The 24,746-nt window shown below is 39.3% G+C and overlaps 1 protein-coding gene across 5 annotated transcripts in view; it reads right to left on the bottom strand.

Moving 5' to 3' along the window:
* Window positions 1–21,675: 21,675 nt before the first annotated feature.
* Window positions 21,676–24,746, bottom strand: part of LOC149187956 (pentatricopeptide repeat-containing protein At1g10910, chloroplastic-like) — a 420,882-nt gene continuing 417,811 nt past the window's right edge. For 4 of the 5 annotated variants that reach the window (XM_089411510.1, XM_089411506.1, XM_089411508.1 and 1 more), the window contains 3 exons: window positions 22,564–22,740; window positions 22,347–22,475; window positions 21,676–21,940 (listed from right to left, as the gene is read on the bottom strand). In XM_089411510.1, coding sequence (XP_089267636.1) covers window positions 21,725–21,940; window positions 22,347–22,475; window positions 22,564–22,740 — 522 coding nt within the window. In that variant the 3' untranslated portion in view covers window positions 21,676–21,724. The remainder of the gene's footprint in view (window positions 21,941–22,346; window positions 22,476–22,563; window positions 22,741–24,746) is intronic. The other variant, XM_089411507.1, reaches the window with a different exon arrangement.

Here is a 24,746-nt window from a genome sequence, read left to right as displayed (position 1 = left end):
AAATCGTGGAGGTCGGCCAGAAAGCGACTGTTAAAGTCATTGTTCATGATTTGACAGTAGAAATGTGACCAAATGGAGTGGGAAGCCGACATCTAAGACATAATTTATGGGTCAGATCCTTGAAAATCTGTCGTCAATCCAACATTAATGAACTGAATTTGGGGCAGTTGGATTTGAATTCAAAATTCCATATAAATTACAATTGGTTGCCCAGCGAAAAACACTTGGCATTTCAAAAATTGAGTTGTTGAGTTCTCAGGCGCACATGAACCGCGAGCACTTCGATCTTCTGATAGCCAGTTCAGTATTTGAGACATTGCCGAAGGAGACACAGGAGTTCTTGTAGAACATCATGTCGACGCCCACAAAAGCTATAGATACCGAAGTAGAGGAGTCGATGCTGGAAATTGAGATGGAGGCCGAAGAAGCTACTCCCGAAGTGGATGAAGTATTAGCATAATTCTCTAAATCCCCAAGAACGCCAAGACCAAAGCCCACTCCAACCAAGGAGAGCGCGAGGAATAAGAAAGGCAAGTAGCCTGCAATACCAGTGTGTGCATCATCAAGAAGAAACCCATCAAAGCCCATCACACAGGAAAAGGGAAAAGCCATCAATATGGAGTCAGAGGAGGAAGAAATCGAAGACATCCCGATGGATGATAAGGATGTGGGAGTAGATGTGGAGGAGGTTGAAGCCCAGGGTGCTAACCCTATCACTCGGTTGCTTGAGTATGTCCCTCTGCACAAGGGCAAGACGAAGGTGCTAAAATATATCGATGAGAGCAAGGTCCCCTTGCAAACCCCTTTGCTGTCGGATGAAATTGTTTTTGAAGGACCACGCATGGGGTGGGTTCCTCTGTTAAAATTTGAAGACTGGGACTTGGCCGACCACGAGAAGTTCCCACACCTAACGATTGAGCAGTTGATGCGTCGCATTATCGATACAACCACTGGAATGACTGCGTTGGAGCTGCGGCAGTGGCTCAAAGGAGTAGACAAGGTAGGTTTGTTTAACCTACTATGTGTGCCGCATTACAAACCACACCCCGGTTACAGTATTCATCATCAAGCAGTTGCTGTGCTTGGTGCATGATGGGTGTCTGTGGCTGGAGGAGTCAATACCCATCATTGACAGATTGATCCACAGGATAACATGATTGCTTTACACAGGAGAAAATTTGGCCATGATATTTGGCGGAAAAGGTGGTGAGCAGGCCCTCGCGGAGACCATGCAAGAGAAGTTTACGTTGGTAAAGAAGCCGCGTGGATATGCCATATCTAGCATCTGTGACCCTGTTTTAAAGGTGGCTACGCAGATTTTAGCAGGGAAGGTGATGAGGAAGTGTCGTGTCGATGAGGTGCCAATGCCTATCCTCACGCTAGCAGCCCAGTGTGCGAAAGGTGTTCAGTTCAATTGGGCAAACTATCTATGCTGTCAGTTCCTTGCGAACTGCCGCGAAGCACAAGATCTCAACAAGACGTTCCACTACATGTGGCTCTTGATGTTGATTGTGCTAGTAGCATGGAGTCGCCAGAGGATAGCCAATTCCCTTCGATCACACCAGACCTACCAGAAGCAGTGAAGTACACTTCGTTGTGGGAGACCAAGGATGCACATCATGTCAAGGACAGCAAGATCTTCTGGATCTTGATGGAGATGAACATCCGCATGGCCATCAATCGCAAACCGCGATTGTTGCCTACGGTGTATGCCAACCTCCAGGGCTACGCAAAGTTTAAAGTAGATTTTCACCATGTGTCCATCAGGGCGCGGAAGGACCCTATCCAGAAATGGTATGACTTGCCTTACTTGGCAACGGATGACACCATTGATGTAGTACTTGATCAATGGCCAGCAAAGTGGCGCACTATAACAGACTTGGTGGTGGGAGGAAGCAATTCCATCACGCAGAAAAAGGAGGCCAAGCTTAAGATGACACAGATGGCCGAAAAGAGGAAAAAGGAGGCCGTTGACAAGGCCGAGGCGGAGCGGGATGCCGCCCAGTGGACAGAGAAGCAAACAGGTGGAACAGAGCGGGGCTCTGACAAAGGCACGAGGTCACCTTCACCCGAGACAGAGGAGGAGATGGTTGAGTAGACATAACAGCACGACGCAGACCCACAAGTGACATTCGCCCACATCAAGTGTCCAAGGGAGTAAGAGAAAGGAGGGTCCAGGAAGAAATTCAAGGCTACTAAGACATCTCTAGACCCAATCACCCTCACAGAGGGTGATTTGCATGACATTGTTGACACAGTGTGGGATGTCGCCACAGAGGCCCTATAATAGTCTGAGTAACAATAGAAAATAATTTTGGGCGCTATCCAGATAGGTTTGCAGGAGTTGTAGTGTTGGAAATAATACTGAGAGGGGGGGTGAATCAGTATTATCTAGCAATTTAACAAATCTTCCTTATTTGATCTTTTGAATTATTCTTGCATATCAGTACCATAAAATAATGAGCATGAACAAAGAAAATAGACAGTCACACCAAAGAACACAAGATGTAAGGTGGAAACCCAATGTGGGAGAAAACCACCTGCTGCAATATGTCTCTATCTTCTTTCAATTTAGAAATTCTTTTACAATGATTTTGTACTGGTGCAGTCCTTTACCAGTACGCAGGCTGCAACCTGCAGAGAGCTACAACTCTCTCTCGTTCTCCAGTCTCTCCTGGAAGGGAGCTACAACCCCCTACTTCTTTTCATGAAGAATCAAATGATCAACAAGTATACAACAGTTACAGTCCACTACAGTTATCAGATCAGTAATCACAGAACTAACCCAGAACACCTTATGAACAGAAAAATACAGTCAACAGATCATCTTAAGACAGGGACGCAATTTTTCTTTCTGTGGCCTGCGACTGGACGCAGTTTTACCTTCTGCTGATCTGCGTACCGACGCGCTGTTCCTTTAAACTGCTCTGCGTACCGGCGCACCCAACAATACTATCGCGCCGCGTCTTTTGCTTCAGAGACGCACCCAAAAATACTATCGCGCCGCGTCTTTCGCTTCAGAGACGCACCTGAGCCTTTACTGTACTGCGTCTCGGCGCACTTGCACTTCACTGAACCTGCGTCCCTTCAGATATAAAAGATATGAAGACTTCAGAACTAGCCCAAACAGTCAGATCTGCAGATCTGATCATGCGCCATAGAGATCACAGTCCAATAGAAGATTCACCCTCATAGATCTGGACTAGATCACACCAAAAGATATTCAACCAAAGATGATGATTAATCCAAATGAACTCCTTTGCTTTATATAGGCAAGCTCCTCCCTAAAACATGGAACAATACCATGAGCCGACACCATAGAAACACAAAACCGTTGGCTAGATACCACACAAGAAACCCCCTCGTGCTTTTCTCTGTCTTGAAATGTGTGCACTGGGTGGACGCACCCCCTGAACGGCTGGCCTGCGTCCCTGGACGCGGGTTCTGCATGATATACCTGCGGGGACGCACTTTCTGAACAGATTGCCTGCGTCCTTCTTAAAAATAGAGAGCTGATCATCAAGAATAGTGATCTACCACCTGAATGGATTGCCATCAAGGACAACACCTGAATCATAATGCCAACAATCTCCCCCTTTGGACTTGATGGCAACCCCATGATCTTCAGCTTCATTCTCCCCCTTTGACATCAAGGGCAAAGGGTATGCTCCCCCTACGCTCATGCTCCTCCAGATCTGCAAATAACCAGAAATCCACCATGAAAGAGATAGAGACATATTGCAGCTATTTCCAAGATCTCCTTCTTCATAATGCCAACAATGCATTATGTGCTCCCCCTGAGCCTGTACCACCAATAAGAAGAGGTTCAACAAGATGATGCATCAACAACCCCCAGCTTTTGCCTGAGGTATTCAAAAGTGTCCCTGGGCAACGGTTTGGTGAAAATATCAGCAACTTGTTCCTTAGAAGGAACATACTCCAACTTGACCTTCTGTTCAAGTACTTGTTCCCGGAGAAAATGGTACTTGATTGGTATGTGCTTGGTTTTTGAATGCATAACCGGATTCTTTGAGATGCTGATTGCACTTGTGTTGTCACATAAGATAGGGATTGGAGGTGTACAAGTGATTTGATAATCCTGCAAGGTCTACATCATCCAAAGGAGTTGGGTGCAACAAGATGCAGCAGCAACATATTCCGCTTCAGCTGTAGACAAGGCAATTGAACTCTGTTTCTTGCTGAACCAAGATACCAGTCTGGAACCCATAAAGAACGCACCACCACTTGTGCTTTTCCTGTCATCCACGCTTCCGGCCCAATCTGCATCTGTATAAGCATGAAGAGTGAGATCTGTATCTCTAGGATACCATAAGCCATAATTTTGAGTCCCTTGAAGATATTTGAAAATTCTCTTCACTGCCTGAAGATGAGTCTCCTTCGGATTTGCCTGAAATCTTCCAACTATTCCAACTGCATGCATGATGTCTGGTCGGGTACCTGTCAAATATAGTAAACTTCCAATCATAGATCTGTAGGTTGGTTGATGTACTGCTGCAGATTCATCATTTGCACTGAGACTACATCCTGTGACCATGGGTGTACATACTGGTTTTGCATCTTCCATGCCATATTTCTTCAAAATCTGCTTGAGATACTTGGTTTGAGATAAAATGATTCCTCCTTCCTTTTGTTGGATTTGCAAACCAAGGAAGTATGTCAGTTCTCCTAGTAAGGACATTTCAAATTCTTTCTGCATGACCGAGGCAAAGCTTTGACTCATAGCTTCTTCATTGCTGCCAAAAATAATGTCATCTACATACACAACAAGTATTAGCAATTTGTCATTTTCAACTTTTATATACAGATTGCTATCTGCTGAACCTTTTGAAAAACCTTGTTGATGAAGATATTTGTCCAACCGGTAGTACCAAGCCCTTGGGGCTTGTTTGAGACCATAGAGAGCCTTTTTCAATCGGCATACAAGATTTGGATCATTTCCAAGAATGAACCCATCTGGCTGTTCAATGTACACTTCTTCTTCCAAGTCTCCATTCAGAAAGGCTGATTTTACGTCCATTTGAAATACTTTGAAGTTCTGAAAACTTGAGAGAGCAAGGAACATTCGGATGGCCTCAAGTCTTGCAACAGGAGCAAAATTTTCTTCAAAGTCTATTCCTTCTTGCTGCGCATACCCTTTACAAACAAGTCTGGCTTTGTTTCTAATTACTTCTCCATTTTCATTCAATTTATTTTTGAAGACCCATTTAGTTCCGATAACATTCTTATCCTTTGGTCTAGAAACCAGCTCCCAAGTGTTGTTCTTTTCGATTTGCTCAAGTTCTTCATCCATTGCTTTCAACCAACATTCATCTTTGCATGCCTCTTTCACATTTTGTGGTTCAGTAGAGGAGAGTAATGCCAAATAGCTTGAAGCTTCTGCAACTGTTCTTCTAGTTTGTATACCTGCTTCTTTCTGTCCCATGATCTGAGATTCTGGATGGTTCTTCTGAACATATCTGGATGGAGTCTTTTCTTCTATTCTTGTTCGTTCTTCTGCGTCTTCATGAGGTTCTTCTTGAGATTCTTCTTGAGGTTCTTCTTCTTCATCATTCTGTTTTTGAGGGTAGCTTTCATCTTCTTCGATGTCTTCACGATGTATTTGCCTAGGAATGTATCCCTTCTCATCAACCACTACATCAATGCTGTCAACAATTCTGCCAAGTCTTTTATTGTAGCATTTGTATGCTTTGCTATGTGGAGAATAGCCAAGAAGAATGCCTTCATCTGCTCTAGGATCAAGTTTGCCAAGCTGCTCTTCAGTATTCTTGATATAGCATTTGCTCCCAAAGATTTTGAAGTGCTTTACCGAAGGAGTTTTACCACTCCAGAGCTCATGAGGAGTTTGAGTGCTGTTCACCCGGACATTTGTCTTGTTGAGAATAATAACCGCAGCATGTGCAGCTTCACCCCAGAAAGTTGCGGGAGTTCCTGATTCATCAAGCATAGCACGAGCCATTTGTTGGATTGTTCTGTTCATTCTTTCAACAACTCCATTTTGCTGAGGAGTTCTAGCTGTAGAGAATTCTCTCCTTATCCCATGTTCATCACAGAAATCGAAAAATTCATTTGAAGTAAATTCCCCACCTCTGTCGGATCTGAGGCACTTAATTTTGTGACCTGATTCATTTTCAACCAAGGCTTTGAAGGATTTGAATTTTTCGAATGCTTCATCTTTGTGCTTCATAAGTCCTAACCAAACAAACCTGGAGAAATCGTCAATAAATAATATCAAGTATTCCTCTCCTCTAGGTGTTCTTTTCCTGAATGGTCCACATACATCTGTATGTACTAGCTCAAGAGGCATGCTAGCTGATCCTTCTTTCTCTGGAAAGTTAGTCCTGGTTTGTTTTCCAAACTGACATGATCTGCATATGGTGTTGTCAGGAATTTTGATATCTGGAAGATCGCGAACTGCCTGATATTTGCATGCTTTCCTTATTTGTGAGAAGCTTAGATGTCCCAATCTTCGATGCCATAACCAGTGCTCTTCATCCTTGCTTAGATAGCATTGTTGTTGTCCTTCTTCAAATATGTATAGATTATTTGGAGTTCTTTTCCCTTTGAGAACTGTTTTTCCTGTATCAAGATCACGAACAAGACATCCATTTGATCTGAATATAACCTCGGTTCTTTGATCACACATCTGGCTGACACTTAGTAGATTATGCTTCAATCCATCAACAAACAAAACATTTCCAGCCTTAACATCTTCTTTTAAAGGAGCAATACCTTTTCCTTTTATAGTTGCAGGAGTATCATTTCCAAAAGAGACTTTCTTTCCCTTTTCTAAAATAGAATAAGACTCAAGTTTTTCTTTATCACCTGTCATATGCTTCGAACATCCACTGTCAATGTACCATAGATTTTCCTGTCCTTCTGCATAAAATGCTATCCCACATCTTTCTGTTTGAGGTTCCTTTATTCTCCATGTTTTGGTTCCTGAGGCTTGTTCCTTTTTCCGCTCTTGTTCCTTTCTTTCCTGAAACCTGCTTCTGCATTCAAAGTCTTCATGACCAAAATTATTGCAAATAGAACATTCAACTTCATTTTCAAGAGCCGAAAAGCTGTTATAGGTCTTTTTTGTAATCCCTGTCATACTTCTTTGTTTTTGAGCTTCCCTAGTCATGATTGTTTTATACGCAACACATTGAGCTGCTTTGTGACCAAAGTTATGGCAAGAAAAGCATTGTCCATTGAAGAAGCTTCTGCGGTTATTGAATCTACCAGCCAACTGATTGTAATTTCTATTTTCATCTATTCTTGAACCAAACTGGGAAGATTTTACCTGTGGCTGGTTGTGGCTTTTGTTCACCCTTAAGCTGGATTGCCCCTGATAGTTTCTGTTTGAAGTTTGTCCCTGCTTTACCTGATGATCTTCATTGTGCTTTTGCTCATTTCTTCTTGCTGCATCAAGATAACTTTTTGAAGTGGATGCTTGAGAAGTTTCTCCATTATAGCCCAGACCTGTCTTATTTAGTGGAGACCGCTGCACACTGATAATCTCATCCAAAGTTTCAGATCCTTTGACAAACTTGAGATTAATAGCTTTTGTTTTCTCAATTTCTTTTCTAAGACCAACAATTTCACCTTCTAATTTTTCAAGATGTTTTTCCTTTTCATCAATTTGAAATTGTAGAGTATCAATGATCATGTTCTTTTCTTCTATACATCTCTTGAGTCTAGTAATTTCATCATAAAGGTTATCCACATCTACAGCATCCTCATAATCATCATCTTCAAATGCCATTAACAACCTATATTTATTACCTTGTTCATCTTCATCACTGTTTGATAAGCCATCACTATCTTCATGGGTGTAGTAGCTTTTCTTATTTGCACTTTGTTTCTTGTTCCATCTAGCTGGTTCCTTTCCTTTATCCTTATAAGGACATTTTGCAGCATAATGACCTACTCTCCCACAAGCAAAGCATTTGAAGGGTAGCTTACCTCTGAACCTTCCAGAACCCCTTTGAAGATTTCTGACAAAATTTGATTCTTCTTCCTCTTCTTCTGGAACATGGCTTGCTTCATAGTGATCTTCTTTGCCTGATGCCTTAAAAGCAGCCTCCCTTCTGTCTGATGGACCTCCCTTTCTCATTTCATAAGCAGTTAGAATTCCATGTAGCTGAGACATAGTGAGAACACGGAGATTTTCTTTTTCTTCTATTGCAGATACTTTAGATTCAAACTTGGGGGATAATGATCTTAGAATCTTTTGAACTACTATAGACTCTTTTACTTCTTCACCCAAATTTTTCATACAATTAACAATCTCATCTACCCGAAGAAAATAATTAGCCACACTTTCATCATTATACATCTTGAGAGTCTCATATTGAATCCTGAGAGTTTGAAGTTTAGCTTGTTTTACCTGTTCATCTCCTTTATAGCTCGTGATCATTTTGTCCCATATTTCTTTTGCTGATTTGAAGTGCATTACCTTCATGAATTCTGTTTGGGATATACTTCCTAATAGAGTACTGACTGCTTTTGCATTTGTTTCATACTTCTTTTTCTCAGCTGGATCTGTAGGAGTGGCTGAAGGAAAAGCATAGCCTGTTTCTACAATGTCCCAAACTTCTGTACCAAGAGATTGAAGATATGCAGTAACTCTTACCTTCCAATAATTGAAGTTTGTCCCATCAAAAACCGGTGGCCTGATTGATGCTTCTCTCTCGTAGTTGCTCATGATGAACGATCTACCTTCAAGCGATCAAGCTTTTCTGAAGGACCTGCTCTGATACCAATTGTTGGAAATAATACTGAGAGGGGGGGTGAATCAGTATTATCTAGCAATTTAACAAATCTTCCTTATTTGATCTTTTGAATTATTCTTGCATATCAGTACCATAAAATAATGAGCATGAACAAAGAAAATAGACAGTCACACCAAAGAACACAAGATGTAAGGTGGAAACCCAATGTGGGAGAAAACCACCTGCTGCAATATGTCTCTATCTTCTTTCAATTTAGAAATTCTTTTACAATGATTTTGTACTGGTGCAGTCCTTTACCAGTACGCAGGCTGCAACCTGCAGAGAGCTACAACTCTCTCTCGTTCTCCAGTCTCTCCTGGAAGGGAGCTACAACCCCCTACTTCTTTTCATGAAGAATCAAATGATCAACAAGTATACAACAGTTACAGTCCACTACAGTTATCAGATCAGTAATCACAGAACTAACCCAGAACACCTTATGAACAGAAAAATACAGTCAACAGATCATCTTAAGACAGGGACGCAATTTTTCTTTCTGTGGCCTGCGACTGGACGCAGTTTTACCTTCTGCTGATCTGCGTACCGACGCGCTGTTCCTTTAAACTGCTCTGCGTACCGGCGCACCCAACAATACTATCGCGCCGCGTCTTTTGCTTCAGAGACGCACCCAATAATACTATCGCGCCGCGTCTTTCGCTTCAGAGACGCACCTGAGCCCTTACTGTACTGCGTCTCGGCGCACTTGCACTTCACTGAACCTGCGTCCCTTCAGATATAAAAGATATGAAGACTTCAGAACTAGCCCAAACAGTCAGATCTGCAGATCTGATCATGCGCCATAGAGATCACAGTCCAATAGAAGATTCGCCCTCATAGATCTGGACTAGATCACACCAAAAGATATTCAACCAAAGATGATGATTAATCCAAATGAACTCCTTTGCTTTATATAGGCAAGCTCCTCCCCAAAACATGGAACAATACCACGAGCCGACACCATAGAAACACAAAACCGTCGGCTAGATACCACACAAGAAACCCCCTCGTGCTTTTCTCTGTCTTGAAATGTGTGCACTGGGTGGACGCACCCCCTGAACGGCTGGCCTGCGTCCCTGGACGCGGGTTCTGCATGATATACCTGCGGGGACGCACTTTCTGAACAGATTGCCTGCGTCCTTCTTAAAAATAGAGAGCTGATCATCAAGAATAGTGATCTACCACTTGAATGGATTGCCATCAAGGACAACACCTGAATCATAATGCCAACATGTAGACCCACACGTCATAGGTTGGCATAGTGTCTACTAGCCTTGCTATAAGCACTTCAAAAGCTGCCAAGATGCTATGTGCGAAGGCCTCCAGCATGATAGTGCTACCTAATGGAGCACTGACCACGGAGAACGAAGGAGGCAGGCCCATTGTCAATGCCCTAAATGGGGTAGGGTTGAATCTAGCAGCGCTCCTTGGTGAAGCGCTCCACCTTTTGTAAGATGGAGTGATTGCGGAGCTAAGGGCCTGTGAGCACCGTGCCCTCTAGGTGATTAGTGATCAATGGATTAACAATGAGCAGATGGCACTACAGCGAGACTCTGCCATCGCCGTTGTGACCGAGGCGACCAATCAAAACAAGCGTATTATGAAGGTCGTTGAGGAGGCATGTCGAATGGTCCCAGAGTTGGCCATTTCTGAGGAAGAACCAGTCGAGGTGCACGTCCACAAGCTGGCCATAGGGGTGCGCGACACTCGTACAAAAATGGCACGGGTTCAGTTGGAGTTGAACCTGCAGATCACTGAGCTACAGTTGAAGGCCCAACCTTCACCCTGCCAAAAGTAAAGGAGCATAGGATGACCATTGTCATAGAGCAAATAGCGGCGGTTCACAATGCAGTAGTAGACTGCAGGCAACTTTTTGAGCAGTCATTCGAGGTCCTAACGAGTTTGCAGGAGGACCCCAATGTACAGTGACTAGAGAAAGAAGTGCGCGAGCTACAACAATGCTATGATGAGGTCAAAGGCATAGCGCGAACCGTTGCGCTCACACAGAGACTAGCAAAGCTGCAAGAGGCCAAGCAGCTAAAAGAACAGGTGGATGCAACACTGCACAAGGAAGCAGTGCTGAAAGCACGACTGAAGCCCTGGCTGGATGAGGCTTACAGGTCACAACCTCTATTGAGGGAAAGCTTGTGACTCTATAAGAAAATCAGCAAAAGCTTCAAGCCGAACGTTCAGGAGTAGTGACCAAGTAGATGGTTGAAGACGCGAAGCAGGTGGCCACACAATGCATTGTCGAGGTTGCGGTCATCCAAGTTGAGCTGAGAGGTATTTGCGCTAAGATCTCCGCACCTGCCGATTGACTCGAGGGAAAGTCACGATGTTTGTGTTGGGGGCCTGTTGGGAACGGGATCCCCAAAGAACATATTTGGGGCTAAAAGCCCATGTTTTGGTATAATTTTGTAATAAAGTTGTAAAGTCTCCACATTTTGTGGTCGCAGAGCGTGAAGGTGTCATGAGTCATAAAGATTTTTCCGTCCTTATTTTGTAAAGTAAAGTCGGCTATAAAGATCTACCCATGGTTCGCGGACCATGGGATTGTATAAAAAGAGATAAGTAAGTAAGCTCTAAGTAGTTTTGGAAGGGGGATAGTCATAAGTTGGAAAAGAAGTCTTCAGCGATAACTCGAGAAGTCTAAGTTTTGGGTCGTAGCGTAGATAGAGGCTCTACAGTTGAGTGCACAAAGGCCTAGGGTAGAAGTCTGCAGCTGAGTGCATGGACCCCTGTAGTTGTGTGCGCAGGGTGGATAGAGTGTAATCACTTGAAATCAATAAAGAGAAGTATTTTTCAAATTATGTGTCTTTATTTCTGGTTAATGCATCTTGTCATATTGTATATGAATTTCATTTACAATTCTTATGTGATGCGCGAATGTATGTAATTGCATTGGATAATTGAACGCAAATAAGGATATTTGTTTACGCGGCGCTAACTGTGACTGTTTAATAAGATAAGTAAGACACGTAAACTAGTTTGGGAATCTGCACGATAAACTACCATAGCAGTGCGAAAGTACCTGAGCCACAGGTTAGGGTTGCACGAAGGTCAATCGTACCTTTTCGCAGAGGTACTGAAGGGCGGAATAAAGGGCTAGTCTGGCAAAGCCCTAGAACTAAGTGACCTGTGCGAAAGCAGGAATAAAAGGAATAAGCTGACATCACGAACATCTCATGGTGCGGAAACTTGGTTCCAGCACCCCCCCATACTGCTTCGAGTGAGACTTCGGTCCACACTCTGCGGGATGATGCCGAAAGGGCCAGTAATGTAGGGATTTGTTTGGCTAACTAACGCAGAACCTGGGTCAGGCCCCACCAAGCCAACACCTTCTTTTAGGGCACGTTGAAAGCGTTAGAACATCTCCTTTTTGTGCTATAGAAGCCTCCTCCATGACTACGTTAAGGTCTTTCTTCCATGACTGCGTTAAGAGCTAGGGCATCTCCTCTAGGGCAGCGTATAGACCTTCTCCCAAGGATGGTGTATATGCCTTCTCTTCTAGGCCTCTCTTTCCAATAAACCCAAATGAGTGGAGAGATAGATCACAAGAGATGAGTTACCAAATGACTTGAAGGCCACCTCTATTTATGGTGCAACGTTGAGGTTAAGTGGGGGAAATTTGGTTGCTCACCAACCTTGACGAATTGTCACATAACACAAATAAATTCATATCTCCATGAATACATGTCAGAATCAGATGATCTTTATATCAGTCCTACACCTCTCAATGAGAGGAATCCAAGAAAAATACCAGTTGTCATAAATAAGTAGACCCACATGGAGTTTGGCCCTAGTTTCCAATTTTACCACTCCCTCTCAACTAGGGAGAACTCCATATGCTAATCCATCTTCCAATATGTACTATCTTTGCCATCAATGCCCTCCACTTCCCTGCTCTTCTCTGCTTTACTGAAATATGAAGAAGAAGAAGTGATCGATAATGTATCATACCATTCTCTACTGACCCGAAGTCAATCCCATATAAAGAGAGTGTCTCATACCACTCTTACTAATCCGAAATCAGTTCCAAATAGAGAGAGTGTATCATACCACTCTCACTAATCCGAAATCAATTCCAAATAGAGAGAGTGTATCATACCACTCTTACTGATTTGAAATAAGTTCCAGATAAAGAGAGTGTATCATACCACTCTTACTGATCCGAAATCTGTTCCAGATAAAGAGAGTATCTCATACCACTCTTACTAAACCGAAGTCAATTCCAATTGATCCCAGATCAATATCATCCTAGCATAGGGAGTACAATACTACATAGAAAACCACTAGGGGAAAGTTGAACCACTCACCCTATGGTTTCTCATCACTCCAAGAAGTACCCCCAAGCCCCTCGGAGCTCCCAAAGCTCAATGTCCATATCATACAGGACCCTCAGGAGAGAGTCTCTCCACGACTCCTAGTCGTTCTCGAAAATTCAAGAATTTGACCTTTCCCAGGGGCTTCATCTGAATATAGGCGACCTGCACATCAGTCCCAAAGTGATGGAGTCCCATTGCTCCTCGCTGTATCATATCCCAGATAAAGTGGTACATGATGTCTATATTCTTGGAGTGATCATAGAACATGGGATTCCTCAACAATCGAATCCCACTTTGGTTATCACAGAAGATCACGGTATCCAGCAAATCACCATTCCAAATCTAGAATCCAACTCCCTCTTACTTTTGAGAGGGTTTGCATCCATTAGAAAGAGGTCATCCTCATAACGTACCAGTATGAGGTCTATCATCCACAACCTTAAAGCAAGGGTTTGGATTGGCTTCACTCCTAGTGAATCTCAGCTTCATCAGCTAGCTATCAATCCTCTCATACCAAGCCTAGGGTGTTTAATCTAAATCATAGAGAGCTTTCTTCATCCTACATACATGAGATTCCTAATCATGAATCTCAAACCCCCATATTTGTGGTCTTGTTATTACATGAGGGGAATGGTCCCCTTCTAATATTTCCTTTGGTACATCTCAGACATGTACCTTCATGCTCTTCTTTGAATTCAAGCATCCCTGTCACCATTTGTCTCACATCGGGTAGGGCCCCATAATGAAGATGGCCAGACCTCCGATGCCATTGAAGAGATGTGTCACACGACATGGTCCCCATTGGACTTCCTGAAACTTGATACAAATTTCCAACCCTGATCCCAAGAGTAAAAGAATCTTTAAAATTCATTTTCCAAACACGTACCTTTCCATCGATAAATGCCACCTTGAAACCTTTGACCTCCATTGTGAAATGGACACTAGGTTCTTCTTGAGATCAGGTACACAAAGAACTTTTTGTAAATGAATCGAGTTACTCTGATTCAGTTGAAGAGTAACATCCCCTACACCATTTACGGGATAGGTGGCATCGTCTCCAAGAATAATCTCCAAGATTGTCTCCTCTATCAATTTAAAGAGAGCTTCCCTGAATCTGATGAAGTGCCTTGAAGCACCATTATCAATAAGCCAATTTCCCAAGGATTTCGGAGGAGAGGCAATGGAGAGGGTCAATATAAGATAATACTCCTTTTTCTTATTAGAAACAACATTTGATTCTTCATATATGGAGTTCCTTGCTTTCTTGAAGAGTCGGCCATCTCCTTGATGACTTACATTCCTTTTTCCTTTGCCATTGTACCTTTCATTCCTTCAATCATTGAAGGTGCCCCTAGAATGATTGTTATCATCACCAAGTGATGTGTCCCTTCTATTCGGACACTCCCTCACATAATGGCCAAACTTATTGCAAGCAAGGCATCTTCTTTCCCTTCCACCCTTAGTGTACTTGTTCTTTGTAGCAATTGGTGCATTTGATGGAGGCTCGGGGATTTTACCCTTCACGTAATCCAACACCTCTTGCTCTTCTAATATCAGATTCAGAGACATCTTCCATCCATGATAGACTTTCTATGAAGCTTGTCTTCAGCCAAGAAGAGGGATGAGGAACCCATTGAGCCTTTGACCTTGTCCAACTGTCTTCGGTGATTTCTCTTTCACTCTTGCTTGGGATTTGTCTTCGCCTTAGCTTTGATACCATGTTAATTTTAGGTATGTTCTATGATTAGAGAAATTTACTTCAATTTTTCACATTAGCTCAATATCAATTACAAATTAGAAATCACATCAACATGATAGTAAAGTGTAGATAGAACATAAACATAAACAACATAATACAAGCCAAGACAAGAGGACACAAGATGTGGAACCAGCCAGGGACAAACCCCAATGTGGGGAAACCCTTGATCAATTCTTCTTATATTATTCAATAGTTTAACAGAGAGAGAGATAGTACAAATACATAAAATTTATATTTATGACAGTAGAGGTTATGGCAGTCTTCAATCATGAAGAGTGTTGTAGCATGTCCCTTGATAGTGAGAGGCTGCTGATCTGATGAGGGCACCTGTGGCCGTACTAGTCTTCCTTCATAATCTCCCAACCGTCCAAAAGAGCAGCTCTAAGAAATCCTTGCTATGATGCTATGGCCTATGGCCTAGCACCTAGCAACACAGAAGTAGATGTCCTTATAACATATATATAATCATCATCAATGCTTTAGAATATTAGCATCCAATCTACATTTGAAGCTAGCTCTACAAGGTTTGAGATAAGTCTGAGAACGAACTCCTTAACCACACATGTTTACCTTATCACTATGACTTCCACTTGCAAGCATTCACATACCTGGAACAACCTTTATCATAGTGCTAACAACTACAACAATGAGCTGTCACTTACAACTATCTGACCATGCTTATTCTTGATGTGTTGAATCTTCCTTTGGATGTGACTTAGCAACTCTAATGTCCCTTCTAGCTGTGGATGAGAGACTTACATTAATATGCGGATTAGGCTCTTTAAACAATGGATCTCTTGACAATTCATAGGTCTTCTATTAGCCTGTGGACAGACCTCCTCACAATTTCCGAGGCTTCTCCTTGCGAATAAGGGTTTCTTCTAGGATTGCGTATAGGGCACTTTTAGGACAATGGATAGGAGCCTCTTCTTAGGCGTCCTTCTTTGCAGTTAGGATAGTGGCTAGACACTCCCTTTTGTTGCAGATTAAGGCCTCCCCTTTACTGCATATATGTGCCTCCTTTTGCTGTACATAAAACTCTCATTGACTGCGTCCTAGGGCACCCTTAAATGTTGCGGCTAGGAGCCTCCTTTAGCTGCCTATAGAACCCTCCTTGACTGCGGTTTTGGACAGTGTATGAGTAGCATATAGAAGGTTTGTCCTTGCTGCATAGATAAACCCTCCTTGACTGCGGCTAGGTGTCTTCTTCCTCTATGGCTATATGACTCCTTCAGGACAACGTTTAGGGCACTTAAGGACAACGGCTTTGGGTCTCTTCTAGACCTGCGTTTAGGGCACATTGATAGCATTAAAACTTCTCCTTGTTGTGCTATAGAAGCCTCCTCCATGACTGCGTTAAGGTATTTCTTCCATGACTACATTAAGGGCTAGGGCATCTCCTCTAGGGTAGCATATAGACCTTCTCCCAAGGACTGCATATATGCCTTCTCTTCTAGGCCTCTCTTTCCACTAAAACCCAAATGAGTGGAGAGAGTGATCACAAGAGATGAGTTACCAAATGAATTGAAGGCCACCCCTATTTATGGTGTAACGTTGAGGTTGAGTGGGGGAAATTTGGTTGCTAGCCAACCTTGACGAATTGTCACATAACACAAATAAATTCATATATCCATGAATTCATGTCGGAATCAGATGATCTTTATATCAATCCTACACCTCTTGACAAGAGGAATCCAACAAAAATATCCGCTGCCATAAATAAGTAGACCCACATGGAGTTTGGCCCTAGTTGCCAATTTTAACACTTCATAATGAACTTGATTAGCTTCAATAACAATTTGAATCTCAAGATTGACAATTCCACTGCTAATATCTCTTTATGACTAGAGTTATACTTCGATTTTGTTCCATGAAAGGTACCTGATGTATACACACACACTCTTTCTTGTTCTTCAACCCTCTCAATCAAGAAAGCTACCCAAGTGGTGTCAAATGTCTATGTTTCCAATATGCTAATATCTCTTTATGACAAGATGTATACTTCAATTTTGTTGCATGAAAAGGTACCTGATGTATACACACACACTCTTTCATGTTCTTCAAGCCTCTCAATCAAGACAACTACCCAAGTAGTGTCAAATGTCTATGTTTCTATTTCTAGTAGGTATGTGAGTTTGGTAAAGACTAGAGTTTCTCCTTTATGCATCGAATTACATTGCTTAATTTTTTTTATTCGATGGTGCTATTTCTTTTCTCAATATTTGATAAAGGACAAAAGCAATTTTAGATTGTCCTCTATAGAAATTCTTGATATAACTAAGATATCCTATTTTCTTTGCAACTGTGTTTTGTTAAGAATTACTCAGGAAATTTTGAAATTCTAGAGAACATGACACTGTAGAGTAATTTTACCTTCTTTGATGTTGAATCCTAGAAACTCTACATCTATTTTTTCTATCTCCATCACCTTCTATGAGATTACTAATCCATGCTTGAATATTCTCTCATATAACATTTCCAAGTGTGTCTTATGTTCTTTCAATTCTTTAGAGAAAACTAGGATGTCATCAATATAAATAATAAGGGAGGGAAAATCACTTAAGATATCTTACATTCTCTTTTGGATCTTTGATGAAGAATTATTTAGAGAAAAAGTTATCACCTTCCATTTGTTAGGGAAATTCTAAGTATCCATACTTATTTTAAAGTGTAGAAACCTTAGCAGATTTTACTAATTCTTAAAATGCCAATCCAAAAATGTTTTACGATATTTTAATAAAATTATTCATATTTTGAAGGATTTTATAGTTTCTAGACAATTTTGGTGATTTTTAGAGCAAAAAAGTTTTATCCTATAGAATTTGGGTTAAAACCATTTTAGAAAATTAATGAAAATTGGTTATTTATTGTTATTGTTATTGTTGTCGTCGTTTGGGGGTAGTGGTGTCGGGTAGACAGAAAACCTGGTAATTAGTTCATGCTAATTACCATACAATAAAACATGTTTTGAAAGTGCCACTTGGAGAAATGCCTATTTTCCAAAAACCATATTTTAGATCAAATTTAGATAATACATTTGCAACTTTTAATCTTTGAAAGCATGGCCTTTTTATTTGGTGGAAAATATCAAATAGGCATTAAGGCTTTTCTTGATGTTCTAAATTGAGAACTAATCTAGGTTCGTTGTTTTTATGATTTGAGTTCTTGTTAGCATAAAAAGCTAGAGCCTTTAACTTGTTTCAATCAAACCTTTCTTTAGGAGATATGAAATCTCTTCCTTGTGAAGCTTTAATTCTTTTGGGCTCATAAGGTTTCCAAAATCCTTTTAAGGAGCACCATTTTAAGTTTCATCATATGGCAAGTCCACAAATTATTGTTCCCCATGCCAAAATGCATATGGTCTATCACTAATGCGGTTTTTTTATATTTTCTATACAATTTCAACAACATAGCTTTCAAGTTTCAAATGTACTTTTTTTTAAAATATTTTAATCTTCAAATGCTTATCCCCTACCAAGTCAATACTTTCATCTTTAGTTCAAGGAGATCCATACAACAAACTTGATATCTCCTCCCTACAACCTATACTTTGATTGATCACTTTTCAAAGTAAATGAACATGTGAGTTATTAAGAAATTTTGGCCAATGAAAGCATCTCAACCTAAAGCATATATATAAAAAAAATTATCTATGTTGTTTTCCTTGAATAAAATATGAAAGTTTTCAGCCATATTGGAAATAGGAAAGCTAGAACCATTTCTAGCTCTAACATTGATCTTACAAGCTTTCCAATTGTATTCTAGTATTGCTATGGATTTACAACAGGATATTGCACCTAAACCAATAAAAGCATTTAAAAGTATAAGGATTGAATCCATCAATTTTAAATTCAATGGATACGTTATAACTTTAGAATTTAGGACTTGTGCTATGTAGGGGAACTTTTTGAGGATGACAAGTTTGATTAGCACAATCCATTACCATATTTGGTTCAACATACCCATAGACTTCATTTTCATTTTCTTTCTCATAGAAGACTAGCCAATTCTCCCTTAGAAGATTCATCTACCTACTTTCTTAATATTGTAAGTTGTTCTTAATCTAAATATATCGTTTTACGAATTTCTTCACCTCTTTTTTAATCTTCATTTTCTTTTGCCCTTCACTTCCTAAATCTTTTTTCTCTACTCTATTGAGAAAATATTTGCTTGTCTTTCTTGTCCATAGATACGAGTACTCAAATTCTTTTGATTAGAATTATTATTAGAGTCATATTCAAACTTTTGCCAATACTCTTGTTCAAGTTTGACTTTGGAAGTTTTAAGAGGAGGTTGAGGAGGCAAAGATTTTCATTAAAATTCACCACAGTATAATGGTGAACAATAATAGTGGATTCAAAGTAGCAATGTGGTCAAGAATGCATTGGTTTGTGTGAGTCTTACGGACAAGAAATTGAGCAAGTTCAACTTGATCATGAACAATCTTTTTCGATGGATAAGAGGTACATAGAAACATATAAATTTTAAGAAATTCTTGTCAAGAAATGTCATCACAATTTGAGGAAAATAAATAATGTATAGAAGAGTTGTCTTAATGGATATTGATTTCATTAATATAAAGAGAAGTCATCAAATTCTCTACAAGAAGAATGCACAAGATCTAAATAAGCTCGATCCTCATAATCATTTTGTTGCACTATCCTTTTGAAATCAACAACAAGCATTTTAGCTTCCATAGAAGTCTTTTTAGTAGGACATTTCCCAGTGGCTAGAGCTTTTTGTAGAGGAATAAACTACTAGACAAGTGAGGTCTAGACCTATGTCTCAAAAATATTTTGGGATGAAATTTTTGATATGTTAGTGGAAAGATGAATTTTTACACTTCTTGCTTTACACCAACACTTACATTTATTTTTCACTGATTAACCATTTCTAAAACCAATATCAAATGTTTCACCCATTGATTTGTAAATGGTTGGAGTAAACTATATTTGTTATTTTTTTATTAATTTGTAAAATTGTCTATCCTTAAATTTTTCTTTAAAATCTTTTCAATTTCTAAATGAATCCCCATAAATGACAATTTGTCATAAATCAATGTGATTCAAATCACAAATATAGAAAACATTTGGAACAATATAAAGAAATATAAAGAAATGCATTTAAGATAAAGAAGAAATGATATGATAAGATGAATGCTTACATTTGATGGCCATGTATAAATATCTAGGCAAGTGTTTTTTCACTAAGAGAAATATCTTTTAACTAAGGTGTCTCTTTATTAATTTTTTATTTATTTACATTCATATTTATATATTATGTTTATTACACTATCTCTCACTTTAGAAAGGATTTGTCCTCAAAACATATTTATGGTTTATATATTATGTTTATTACACTGTCTCCCACTTTAGAAATGCTTTGTCCTCAAAACATATTTATGGAATGACCTTAAGTCATTAATTTGTAATGCCTTTGCATTATTCTCTTTCTTTGTGGTACATTGCACTTATAGGATTTGCAAAGATGAGTTGTTATTATGAGATTCAATTGCAACTGTATCAATATTTTTCAAAAAATAAGTCATTTTGTTTGCATTCTTAGCAATGTTGATACACAAACTAGTTAATGTACCTATTATTGTGATTGAGACATCGATAAGTTGCTTTTGTAGCATGACTTTCCCCTACTGTACTTGTAGTGTTCTCTTGATTTACTTATAGGGTTTTATTTTCTTCATGCACTAATGCTGCACTGACATTATTTGAATTTATATCAGTAAATACACTTAGAATTTCCTCTCCAACATCCAAGAATTTCTTATTTTAATTGGATTTGCATCTTCCTGAGTTGTGATGTTGATTGGATATGTCATTGTTCTAGTCTCCACATTTTGAAGTTTTACATCAAAATACTTAAATGCTTCCTTCTTGATAGGTTGTTCAAACTTGTTTTTATAGGCTTCTTATCATTCTTAGACTTCTTAATTTGCGTAGGTTTTGATTATGATTCTTTAGATGTGAAAGTTCTTAATTTTCTGATTTTTCGTGTGACTACAGTAAAAAGGTACTCGCAAAAGTCGAGCAAAGTTACAAAGTAGTTTATAAAATATTAGAAAAAGAGAAGAAAGACCTCTAGAAGAAATTTAGGAACCTATTACAAAAAGATAAGAAATTCTCACATAGGACCCATATAAGTACTTAGGCAGGTGCCTTTTTACTAAGAGACATCTCTTTTCATTAAGGTGTATCTTCATTAATTACTAGTTATTTATTTATATGTGTTTATTACACAATTTCTCCATATCAGTCTCTTTAGTTTCAAATCTAATTGAAACTTAATCTGAAATAGGGAAAGGGAATGATCTTAAATAGTATTTGAGGTAAACTAGATTAAGTGGGTTTTCAGATTTACAACAAATCCTACATAATACATTACCATTCTAAATTGCAGTGTCTGGATTGTGCTTCATTAGTGTTCTCACACAAATTCACAAATTATTTTCTTTTTTTGATTGATAGGTTCCATTTGTTGTTTATTAATGAAATGATTCCAATTGGAATTTTGTGGTTCGACAAGTAAAAGATGGCCGGAGCAAAGGCCATGTAAAACAAATTAAACAGTAGATTTATTGATGATCTAAAATGCTTCCTTGACTCATTCTAATCTGGCATGTGAATTGCTGGCCGGATAAAAAATTGGGGTGAATAAACACACGTTGTGTTTATCTTCTTACTCTAACTCTCTTGATGTTGATTTCCACAAATTATACATTGAACTTATGGAAATGATGGTAAACTAACAGAGAAATAGCAAAACAATGGTTTGAGGACTCAACATGAAAAGAGAAAACATGTACAAGACCCTTGAGGTGAAGAAATGCATCCATTTCTTGGTATGAACAACTATAATGTCATTACTTGTTTGCCTGATGATGTAAATTCATGAGATAACATTTCTGCAACATCTGATTGACCTGACTCTCGTAACTTCTTCAGTACCGAATTCAGTGTAGAAGAAGCAAGTTCATATCTTTGGTTCTTCATCCACTTCAACAAACGAATCAATTCCCTCTTCTTACCTTGCTCAATATAACGAGAAAGAGCAATATTTAAAACACCCTGCAATAAAGTCCCATTAGCACTGAATTAGTATCAATGTTACCCAAGACTTTATCAAGACCGCTTGGAAGTTGATTGCTATTTTTTTTTGGTCCAAGTTTTCAACAATACCAGCAAAAGATATAGAACAGGGTCCGTTCTTTCATAGAATGCTACTAACAAAGTGTAATGTCAATGCAAGGAAAGGTTTCATGCCCCGTCTAGTGTCTGACCATAAAACATTTGTTCATGCCCAGGAACACAACATGAGTTAGTAGGACCTCTGCATTGTCATAATCCTTGACCATGGTATATCTTCATGTAGAATTATGCAGAAACCCGTTCCAGAAGATTAACATCCAAAAATAGGAAAATGGTTAGAGAATCAAACAATAAACTGCCTAGAGCATAACGCTACAGTAGTTACCTGTTCTATTTTACAGCCAGTGCTGTGAAATTCCTTGAAAACATCACCTACTATATATATGTTTCCCGCTTCAGCAAAAGCAATGACGAATTTTTTTAAGCATGGTTTTGAGATGGACTTAGCATTATCCTATCAAAAGCAATGGAAATTTTCTCAGTTAAGATCATAGTGTTCATCAATGACAGAAACACTTCATAGTAAAAGTACCAGCAGCTACCTTCATAACCGTGTATGCCTCCTTCAACATCCTCCCTGAAACTAAAATGTTCAAAATCTTTTCATGAAGGGCCTTAGATAATGTATGCCTATTAGACTTTAGCTGGTTGTACAACTTAGAAGCTTCTTCTGCCCGTCCAGTTTCTCCTAGCCCTGTAATAACAGATGAACAGAGTTCCTGCATAAAAGATGAATAAAAAATACAGTAAGTAAAGACAAAACTGAAAAAACTGGGATAAGAAGAGAAATAAAGCTTCAACCTTATGCTTTGTGCGCATAGCACATGATCTTTCCAATTCCTTCTAACTCGTCAAATCTTTAAAACTGTCTTCAGGTTATCTATGTTGCCGAGTCCAAAGAAAAATATTGTGAACCGAAAGCTTACCTATTGACTTCAAAAGATGTGCAGTTGACTTGTAAGGAAAGTTTTTAAACAAAGTTGCCCAACCGGGCTCAATGAGGTGAGGCCAAAGTTTAAGAGTTTGACTGACTCTAAAAAACTCAGCAAATAGAAAAATTTAGGCAGAAACAAATTTATTATTTAAAAATGCCATTTAAATTTTAGATGGGCACCAAATTAAAACGGAATGTGCTTCGATTATTCCTCTTCTAAAAAAGTTCTTAAAAACACACTAAAGTTCAATTTATTTTCTTAATCTCCTGTCGGCTTTATCAGAGGGGTTCAATCTTGGATTTTCATTGTTGAACACAGTGCAGTGAACTGGAACAGCAACAATTTGTTGAAGCTTGTAGTAGCTTTGGAAGGTCTTCTACATAGGCTTGGTGTTTCAGCATGTGGAAGATGATTTATTGTCTCTTTAGGTGCTTGCTTGCTGGAGTAAGTGATTTGTATTCTTTCTTACGTCTAACTTAGGAAAAATACAATAATTAAAATCAATTAATTATTGTGGACTATCAAGTCATGTTTTAAGGATATATACTTTAATTATTTAAGTGACATAGAAATAATCTCAACCATTGACCTCCAAGATCTTCTAGAAGGGAGATTAGAGTTAGTGATTTGGGCTTAATGAAGATTATAAAAGAAGCCTAGTGAAGAGGGGAAGACACAAGGGCACAAGGGAGAGAGGTAACTACAACATTTTTGGGAAAGCGATTTTCTCAAGATGAAGAAAGTGAATTCTCTAGAGCATGAGGCTCACTTCCACTGAGGAGAAGGAAGAATACATGGATAATTTCGGGGTTTTTTCAAGAGGTCAAGTTATTGGGAATTGGAGAGGCTGACTAGCTGAAATGAGAAGGAAGCACACCTGCTGGGGAGGCCAACTTGCCAGGGTCGAGTTGTGAGTGCATAGAGGCTGAATGAGAGCTAGGCGCAGAGGCCGAATTTCTGGTGAGAGATGGACCAATCTATTTCAGGCCAAATTTCCTCATAGGTCGATTTCTAGTGGGCCGATTTTCCTTGGGCTCATATTCCGATGGGGCCAAGTTGTAGGTTCTAGTCACTATATTTTTCTTAGTAAATTCTCTGTGGGTTGAAACCATGATTTTCTAGATTAATAAATGACACAAAAATGTTGTGGCTGAATTATTTCTATTGCAGTGTGTGATTGATCTCTCTGATTTATTTCCGCTGAATATATTTCTAGATGTTAAAATACTAGTGATTTTATTTTTCAGTAATTCAAAATTTATTTTGTTAATTAAATAAATTACAAAGAACAAATAATTGCCTTGAGAAAATAAATATGGGCTAGCATTAGGATATTTAACATGGTACCAAAGATTTCTAGATAACTCAGTGAGAGAGATCCAAAATCACTAGGGTTTGAAGTAGTGAGTTACTCTTTTTTACAGCAGTAGAATTATTTTTAACTTTTGCAGGTCGGTTTCATAGCCGTGGTCAATTTGTGATGAACTGATCTTCTTCAGGCCAAATTTCCTCATAGGTTGATTTCCAGTGGGAGGATTTTCCTTGGGCTGATTCCAATGGGGCCGAGTTGTAAGTTCTAGTCACTATATTTTTCTTAGTAAATTCTCTGTGAGTTGAAACCATGATTTTCTAGATTAATAAATGACACAAAAATGTTGTGGCTGAATTATTTCTATTGCAGTGTGTGTATGATCTCTCCGATTTATTTCTGCTGAATATATTTATAGATGCTAAAATACTGTGATTTTATTTTTCAGTAATTCAAGTTTTATTTTGTTAATTAAATAAAT

The sequence above is a fragment of the Pinus tabuliformis genome, chromosome 3_1 (assembly GCF_031772625.1).
Source record: "Pinus tabuliformis cultivar Carrire ecotype Pingquan chromosome 3_1, CPIR1, whole genome shotgun sequence".
Lineage (NCBI taxonomy): Eukaryota > Viridiplantae > Streptophyta > Pinopsida > Pinales > Pinaceae > Pinus > Pinus tabuliformis.
This window is presented reverse-complemented; position numbering and strand designations above follow the sequence as displayed.